The 9,892-nt window shown below is 47.0% G+C and overlaps 1 protein-coding gene across 2 annotated transcripts in view; it reads left to right on the forward strand.

The window, feature by feature from the left end:
* Window positions 1-1,609, forward strand: part of LOC148511872 (actin-related protein 2/3 complex subunit 1A-A-like) — a 47,138-nt gene extending 45,529 nt beyond the window's left edge. The window contains exons 9-10 of one of the 2 annotated variants that reach the window (XM_088482634.1): window positions 1,139-1,240; window positions 1,317-1,609. In XM_088482634.1, the coding sequence (XP_088338760.1) occupies window positions 1,139-1,238 (100 nt within the window). In that variant the 3' untranslated portion in view covers window positions 1,239-1,240; window positions 1,317-1,609. The remainder of the gene's footprint in view (window positions 1-1,138; window positions 1,241-1,316) is intronic. The other variant, XM_088482635.1, reaches the window with a different exon arrangement.
* The last annotated feature ends 8,283 nt before the right edge of the window (window positions 1,610-9,892 follow it).

Consider the following 9,892-nt stretch of genomic DNA (forward strand, 5'->3'; position numbering starts at 1 on the left):
CATCTATCCTGGCATAGAAGAAATCAGTGTCAAGCGACTGAAGCCAAGATATGACAGCTTGCTGAACTTCACTATCGGTTGTGAACCGCCTTCCACCAAGGTGCCTCTTCAGTGTTCAGAGATGGAAATCACTTGGTGCCAGGTCAGGGCTGTAGAGAGGATGGTTTAGTACCTCCCAAATGTAGCGCCATAACAACTCACGCATGCAGTTGTGGCCTGGCGTTATCGTTCAGCAATACGATGCCTGTTCGCAGAAACCTGGGTCGTTTTCGCCAAATTGCCCTCAGCAACCAGCTCAATGTGTCACAATTGTGGACAGCAATCACAGTATCTCCCTTGGTGAGGAAATCAACAAAAAGCACACCTTTGTGGTCCCAAAACACGGCTGCGCGTGCTGGGCTGCAGTGGGAGACTGCTCGCGGCCTGTGTCCTATACCTGTGTTGGGGAGCAATCACACTGATCATGCCCCTCCCGGCTTTGCGCCGGTCTGAGGGGCTCACAGCGCCCTCCTCCCCAGCACGCAGCAAAAGTGTTGTTTATATTTATTTCTCAAGGGGACGATTAGGACACGCCCCCTCTTCACCCAGGGCCCGGCAGGGCTCTGTATGCCCCTGCACATATGAGAGATCTTGTTACCTTGCTTATTCAACCACGTGTGTTTGTGTGTGTGCGCGTGCGTGCGTGTGTATAAAATAACAGGGACGCTCTCCGGGACTTGAATCAATATAATATATATTATTGCAGAATCACAACTTAGTCCAATGTTTGGGTGTCAGTGACATACCATAAATGTATAACTTTGTTAAATCCCTTAATGAAGTCTTAGGGGTCTATTTACTAAGCAGTATTAGGAGACAGAGTGAAAAGTGATAAGGTGCCAGCCAATCAGCTCCCAACAGTCATTTTTCAAACACAGCCTGTGAGATGATAGTTGGGAGCTGAATGGCTGGCACCTTATCACTTTTCACTCTGTCTCCTAACACTGCTTGGTAAACAGACCCCTTAGTGAAGTAATATATTTATATTATGTTACTGATACCAATGTTTCATATTGAGTGAGCATACCTTTTATAGAAATATTGTGTAAAAATCATCTATGTTTTATATACTGCCCTGCTCATCCTTCTCATTCCACAGCCAGTTATCAGTTGTTGATGGAGATCTGACCAATGTGAACACTTTCAGCAGCAGTGGGATGGATGGAGCCCTGGTTATTTGGACCACTAAGGTTGTATAAAGGTGTGTGTATGTGTGTTTGTCTTTGGGAAACATATGGTTAATGCCAGGAGCAGAATAACATGTGTCTTCATTGCAGAACTGAGCAGACAGCAATCACCACCCTCTCTTGGGGTCAGCGGATATGTGACAATTAGAAACCTGAGACACGGCTTGTCACTGTGAAGTGGGTGCAGAATGTCACTGAGGATTCTTGGCAGTGCAGAACTTCCGGATGCTTCACATACAGACAAGTCAGAGGACAGTGAGCTGTGATCTCCAAAATGGGTCTGAATCTGTGCTGAGCCTCTCAACTCCTGTGGATTAAAATATAACTCCTGTTGTGTAATAATAAGCAGACATTTTACATAAATACAGCCTTATTTACACGTACATATATGATCTTCATTTTACCATACCTTTCATTCAAGAGTATATTTAGCTAAGGCCCTGATTCAGAGCCGGACGCTCTGACCAGAGCGCTCGCTCTGAATCAGGGCCCACCTCCATAATTATGGAGCGTCCTCCTGGACGCTCGTATAGCTGTGGGTCACCACCCACAGCATATACGAGCGTGCAGGATGATGGTCGCGATGGTCTTGACCATCGCAACCATCGCCACTGCGAGCCGAAGCCTGCGGTTGAGTTTCTCAACCGCAAGGCCCGGAGTGATTTGGCTCTATCAGAGCCAAAATCACTCCCACTGACATCACTAGTGATGTCAGTGGGGCCGGCTTCTGACGGTAGGCGTTCCCTTTGGAACGCCCCCGTCTGGGAGGCACGCCCCCGGCACGCCCACCAAAGGGGGCGTGCTGTCAATCAACATCGACAGCACGCCCCCTTTGATCAGACACAACGAGCGACACCATCGACCCACTTGCGAGCGGACAGCCGCTCGCGAGTGGGTCTGAATCAGGCCCTAAGTGCTATAACATGCACACAAAAGTCACCTGAACATCTAACACAAGATAACATGCAGGAACCCCTGATTTGTGCCTTAGCTGCAAATATAACATGTTAAGTATAATCTAAAACTATAATTGTCCTCTTTAGGAAGTGCTCCCCATGCAAAACTTTAATTGGATCCTCTTAGGACTGACCCATATTAGTGATGTTTGACAGCTAGTAGGGAGCTGTCAGCACCAGTCAAATCATAGTGTGAAGAATGTAAATCTGGTTTCACCAGAATAACAATACAAATATGGCTCCTGATTGGGCAGGAGACAGAGCCATCCAATCAAGTAACACATACAATCTTTCCCATTTAAGCTTATTAATACTTTGAACACTCACAATAAATTCCCCCATCCATTCTCCACAGCTAAACACCATGGCCTAGTGCTCTCAGCAATGGGTACGCAGTGAAAAGAGGTGGTAATCCACTTGAAGACAACCCCTTTACAAGGCTGCCACGTATAAGCCGAAAAGTACTGCAATGCCTGATAGTGATCCTATTGGAAATTAAATAATTGCAAGAAAGGCTAGCATTATCGGGCATGTTTGTGTATGTGATTGGACGATGACCTCTGATGGCCCATGTGGACTAGTGTATGTGGTCAGCTTCAGACTGCACAAGCATTACCCAGTGATACTGGAAGTGATCCCACCCCCAAATTGTTGCTGCTGTATCTCATTAAATGTGTCCACCTTCATGTTCATGTATCACCAAATGGTATAATAATCAGAAGAAGCACTAGCCCATGTGTTAAAGCATTTCATATAGTCAGACACTTTCACTAAGATTATGCAGTTTTCACAATTCATATAATTACTATTGTCATTGATTGTGCTTTGTCAGCATATCTATTGGAGAATTATCTACTGCAGAATCCGGAGTTCAGGGCTTCACATTACCAAAAGCTCAGTGCTTGAATACAGAATGTCTGGCAAGATGTTATTATGATCTGCCTTCATCTTTTAATCCACTAAACACATACTGTGGAAGGTGAGGCCACCCGCCCAGCACAATCTCCCCCTCCCCCTGAACAATGCCGCAAATCGCAGTATCACGATGGCGGAGAGGGATCTAGATGACGCAATTCCATGAGAACTGGATGGGATGCAGGAGGGAGACCCCTGGACATTCCAGAAAACTGAGCATTTATGACTAAGGGCCTGATTCAGAGTTGGACGCAAATGCTGTCACGACTTCCATTCCATAATCAGCGACTGTCATAGCCACCGAAAGACTTCTGAGTAAACCTATGGTCGAGCAGAATGGACATGGGAACTGAGATTCCGGAGCAATTTTTACTGCATACATGAAATCACAGTTGCAGGCAGAGACACACCCTGAAAATGGTCACGACACCTGCGTTTCAGTCACCACGCCCTGTCAATTACTTTGCGAATAAATCAACATTGCAAGCGACAACAAAAAAGAAACTTGACGTCTTTGTGTCTCAGATGCATGCGCAGCTTACCGATAATCGCTCAACTGTGTAAACATCGGCATTGTGTCCATCTCTGAATTAGGCTCCAAGTACATAGATGTTGCTGGGTCTATCAGGGAAAGAGCAACACATTTACTAATCTGATTACTGCTGTATTTACTTTTAGGTCCTAAAAGCTTTTTCCTTCATTGACATTTTTCAATCTTGCCTTTTGAACTAATTTGCTCTGAGGGCCTGATTCAGTGGTGGACGCAGGCGTGATCGGTGCTGCGTCTTCGGTAGCAGTGGATCTGAGACGATATAAATGATGTAGCTTTCGCCCTTCTCAGATTTGCTGCATGCATCCGAAGACACAGCAATGGATCACCAATGTGAACATCGGACATCTGAGTAACCCCAAGGAACAGAAGCTCCACCCAATAACACAACATACTTGCCTACCTTCCCGATTCGTCCGGGAGTCTACCGAAAATCGAGCGCCCACCGGTGAAAGCAGGCAAGCCTAACGGCAGCCGCCGACCCCTCCGGACCCCCCGCAGTTATAAGAGAATCTCGCCGAAACGCGGCATTTTGGATCCGCCCCCTGCTTCACAATGCCGGTAATCTCGGCATTGTGTAGCGAGACCGGGGCCAAAGTGACGCCACGCCCCGCTCCACCAACAAATGCCGGCCACGCCCCCTTGATTTGCCGATCTAGCTGCTCCCTCCCAGAAGGGGCAGCCAGAAAGCATCAACATAAGCATCAGTTGTTAACACTGTTACTCAGGTTCCTTTATATGTCCTGAACCCTTGAAATTCCCTTTACAGACTAATTGTTGCAGACGAGCAGAAAAATAACAGGCTAGCCTGATTTCATCCTTACCAGGCCCGTCTGTATGTGACATTCCTGGAAGACCTCTCATGTGTTGAACTTCGCTGTAAAGCAACAGATGTCCTGAGATGGGAGCTTCTGTGTCCATGACTATCGCCTCTTTCACTTCTGCCCTTCTCCGTTCTCCTACTCCTGTAAAGAACTGAAAACAGAAGTTATGAAAAACAAAAATATCACTCTTTTCTCACCAACATTAAAGGTAACTAATGCTGGGAGATTGGTTTCCACAGAATGTAACTTACATACAACATTCATACTAAATTTGACTAAATAAAATAAGCTACGACAAAGAAATAAGAGATTATGGGGTAGATTCACTAAAGCTTCTAAAACAGACGAGGTGGTGTTGCCTATAGCAAACAATCAGCTTCTGCCTATCATTTCTCTACTGCATTCTAAACTTGCCACCCTTATTTAATAAAAAAAATTACAGAAAATGACAGCTTCAGTACAACTTGGTTGATATGGGCACCACCATCACTTGTCTGTTTTAGAAGCTATAGTAAATCTATCAATCTTGATAGCCCTTACATTACTGATCTCATAGAAAACAAACCATAAGGAGAATATACATACTATGAGAAAAAATCACAAAGTCAAAAAATAAACACACATAACCTAACATACCATCATTAATACACTCCTAACTAGCCAACAACAGAATATCCTGAAGATGCAGATACAGAGTAGGGGTGTGCACCGGCCACTTTTCGTGTTTTGTGTTTTGGTTTTGGATCTGGATCTTTCTTCGTGTTTTGGATCTGGATTGGTTTTGCCAAAACCACCCTTCCGTGTTTTGGGTTCTGGGTTTTGTGTTTTGGATCTGTATTTTTTTGAAAAAAAGCATAAAAACAGCTAAAATCACAGAATTTGTAGGTTTTTCTGCTCCTATGCTATTATTAACCTCAATAACCTTAATTTCCACTCATTTCCAGTCTATTCTGAACACCTCACACCTCACAATAGTGTTTTTATGTCCAAAAGGTTGCACCGAGGTAGCTGGATGACTATGCTAAGCGACACGAGTGGGCGGCACAAACACGTGACCCATCTAGGAGTGACACTGCAGTGGCAGGCAGGATGGCAGTTAGAAAAACTAGGCCCCAAACTGTACATAATGCAAAGAAAAAAAGAGGTGCAAGATGGAATTGTCCTTGGGCCCTCCCACCCACCCTTATGTTGTATAAACAGGACATGCACACTTTAACAAATCAATCATTTCAGCGCCAGGGTCTGCCACACAACTGTGGCTGAAATGATTGGTTCGTTTGGGCCCCCACAAAACAAGCTGGCAATTAATGTGTCCCTGCACAAACTGGCTCTACGGAGGCAAGATGTCATCCTCATCCTCCTCATCCACCGATTCCTCACCCTCTTCAGTGTGTACATCCTCATCCTCACAAAGTATTAACTCGTCCCCACTTGAATCCACCACCACAGGTCCCTCTGTACCTTCTGGAGGCTGGTCTCCCTGGAAGAGCTGATAATTCATTTTGATGAACATCATCTTCTCCACATTCTGTGGAAGCAACCTCCTACGCCTTTCGCTGACAAGGTTCCCGGCTGCACTAAACACTCTTTCGGAGTACACACTGGAGGGGGGGCAACTCAGGTAAAATAGAGCCAGTTTGTACAGGGGCCTCCAAATTGCCTCTTTTTCCTGCCAGTACAGGTATGGACTGTCTGACATGCCTACTTGGATGCTGTCACCGATGTAATCCTCCACCATTCTGTCAATGGTGACAGTATCATATGCAGTGACAGTAGACATGTCAGAAATTGTTGCCAGGTCCTTCAGTCCGGACCAGATGTCCAAACTTGGTCCTGCCTGCCCTGCATCACCGCCAGCGGGTTGCTTAGGATACCTAAGTTTTTTCCTGGCAGCCCCAGTTGCGGGAGAAAATGAAGAAGGAGCCGTTGACGTGTCACGTTCCGCTTCAGCTGACAGTGTGTTCACCAGCAGGTCTTTGCACCTCTGCAGGCTTGTGTCGGCCGGAAAGAGAGACACCACATAGGCTTTAAACCTAGGATCGAGCACGGTGGCCAAAATGTAGTGGTCTGATTTCAACAGATTGACCACCCTGGAATCCTGGCAAAGCGAATGAAGGGCTTCATCCACAAGTCCCACATGCCGAGCGGAATCGCTCCGTCTTAGCTCCTCCTTCACTTTCTCCAGCTGCTTCTGCAAAAGCCTGATGAGGGGAATGACCTGACTCAAGCTGGCAGTGTCTGAACTGACTTCACGTGTGGCAAGTTCGAAGGGCTGAAGAACCTTGCACAACACGGAAATCATTCTCCACTGCGCTTGAGTCAGGTGCATACCCCCTCCTTTGCCTATGTCATAGGTGGATGTATAGGCTTGTATGGCCTTTTGCTGCTCCTCCATCCTCTGAAGCATATAGAGGGTTGAGTTCCACCGCGTCACAACCTCTTGCTTCAGGTGATGGCGGGGCAGGTTCAAGAGTGTTTGCTGGCGCTCCAGTCTTCGGCACGCAGTCGCTGAATGGCGAAAGTGGCCAGAAATTTTTCGGGCCACCCAAAGCGTCTCCTGCACGCCCCTGTCGCTTTTCAGAAAATTCTGCACCACCAAGTTTATTGTGTGAGCAAAACATGGGACGTGCTGGAATTTGCCCAGATGTAATGCCCGCACAATATTGGTGGCGTTGTCAGATATCACAAATCCCCAGGAGAGTCTAAGTGGGGTAAGCCACTGGGCGATGATTTCCCTCAGTTTCTCTAAGAGGTTGTCGGCGGTGTGCCTCTTACTGAAACCGGTGATACACAGCGTAGCCTGCCTTGTAACGAGCTGGCGTTTCTGAGATGCTGCTACTGGTGACGCTGCTGCTGTTGCTGCGTAAGGTGATACATCTACCCAGTGGGCTGTCACAGTCATATAGTCCTTAGTCTGCCCTGTTCCACTTGTCCACATGTCCGTGGTTAAGTGGACATTGTGTACAACGGCATTTTTCAGGACACTGAGGACACTTTTTCTGACGTTTCTGTACAGTCTCGGTATCGCCTGCCTAGTGAAGTGGAATCTAGACGGGATTTGGAACCGGGGACACACTACCTCCATCAATTGTCTAAATCCCACTGCACTAATGGCGGATACCGGACGCACGTCTAACACCAACATAGCAGTCAAGGCCTCAGTTATACGTTTTGCTTCAGGATGACTGCTGTCGTACTTCATCCTCCTCGCTAAGGACTGTTGGAGGGTCAATTGTTTAGTAAAAGTAGTGGTGTTCCTACTTCCTCTCTGGGATGATGAACGACTCCCAGCAGCAGCAGCAACAGCAGCAGCGGCAGCAGTAGGCGTAGCAATGCAGGATCCTCCGGAGGAATCCCGGATAGGAGAGTCAGTCATGCCAGTGATATGGCCTGCAGGACTACTTCCGATCCTGACTAAGGAGGAAATTGACGAGGAGGGAGTTGACGGTGTGGTTTGCAGGCGCTTGGATACAACAGGACAACGGGATTTAGGTGTCCCTGGACTGCTTACGGTCTGAGCCAAAGTTTCTGAACTTGACAGTAACTTTTTATGAACGCGCTGCAGGTGCCGTATAAGGGAGGATGTTCCTAGGTGGTTGACGTCCCTACCCCTACTTATTTCACCTTTACATATGGTACATATGGCAAGACAGTTGTTGTCCGGATTTGGATAGAAATATTGCCAGACCAAAGAGGTGGAATGTTTGGTCTTCTGCCCAGGCATGACCGTGATGGGCTTTTTCATCCCACGGACAACAACTGTCTCCCCCGGAGCCTGATTTAAACAAACCACATCACCATCAGAATCCTCCTCGCCAACTTCCTCCTCAGCGCCAGCTACACCAGTATCCTCATCCTGTTGTACTTCAACAGTGACATCTTCAATTTGCATATCAGCAAGTGGACTGTGGGTGCTCCTTTCAGCACTTGCAGGGGGCGTGCAAATGGTGGAAAGAGCCACCTCTTCCCGTCCAGTGCTGGGAAGGTCAGGCATCGCAACCACCACCACACTTGGACTCTCCTTGGGGATTTGTGATATCTTCTTAGAAAGCACAGTTCTTCGCTGTGCTTTTGCCAGCTTAACTCTTTTGATTTTTTTAGTGGGAGGAGTGCTTCCATCGTCATGTGAAGCTGAACCACTAGTCATGAACATACTAGGGATCGACCTTAGCCGTTCCTTGCCACTCCGTGTCGTAAATGGCATATTGGCAAGTTTACGTTTCTCTTCAGCTGATTTAAATGTCTTTTTCAAGGTCATTTTCCTGAACTTTGCCATTTGGGATTGTATGTGCCCTCTACTATGACATTGGGCATCGGCCTTGGCAGACGACGTTGATGGCATGTTATCGTCTATGTCATGACTAGTGGCAGCAGCTTCAGCACTAGGAGGAAGTGGTTCTTGATCTTTCTCTATTTTATTTTTATCGGAGAAAGTTTGGTCCTCCATTTATGTTATATCGATTTGATATATACGTGCGGCTAAACACAGAAAATAAATTTTTTTTTGGTTCGGACTGGAGTGTACTTTGTGGGTTACAGCACCCTTTAACGGTCAAGCCAGCCGGCCCTTTACTTATGACACAGGCGCACTCTTGGCACTACTTTGTTGATGCACGTGCGGCTACTGCGCACACAATTCACAAACACAGAAAATAATTTTTTTTTGGTTTGGACTGGAGTGTACTTTGGGGGTTACAGCACCCTTTAACGGTCAAGCCAGCCGGCCCTTTACTTATGACACAGGCGCACGCTTGGCACTACTTTGTTGATGCACGTGCGGCTACTGCGCACACAATTCACAAACACAGAAAATAATTTTTTTTTGGTTTGGACTGGAGTGTACTTTCGGGGGTTACAGCACCCTTTAACGGTCAAGCCAGCCGGCCCTTTACTTATGACACAGGCGCACGCTTGGCACTACTTTGTTGATGCACGTGCGGCTACTGCGCACACAATTCACAAACACAGAAAATAATTTTTTTTTAGGTTTGGACTGGAGTGTACTTTCGGGGGTTACAGCACCCTTAACGGTCAAGCCAGCCGGCCCTTTACTTATGACACAGGCGCACGCTTGGCACTACTTTGTTGATGCACGTGCGGCTACTGCGCACACAATTCACAAACACAGAAAATAATTTTTTTTTTGGTTTGGACTGGAGTGTACTTTCGGGGGTTACAGCACCCTTAACGGTCAAGCCAGCCGGCCCTTTACTTATGACACAGGCGCACGCTTGGCACTACTTTGTTGATGCACGTGCGGCTACTGCGCACACAATTCACAAACACAGAAAATAATTTTTTTTTTGGTTTGGACTGGAGTGTACTTTCGGGAGTTACAGCACCCTTAACGGTCAAGCCAGCCGGCCCTTTACTTATGACACAGGCGCACGCTTGGCACTACTTTGTTGATGCACGTGCGGC

The sequence above is a fragment of the Taudactylus pleione genome, unplaced genomic scaffold (assembly GCF_031769625.1).
Source record: "Taudactylus pleione unplaced genomic scaffold, aTauple2 ptg000290l, whole genome shotgun sequence".
Taxonomy (NCBI): domain Eukaryota; kingdom Metazoa; phylum Chordata; class Amphibia; order Anura; family Myobatrachidae; genus Taudactylus; species Taudactylus pleione.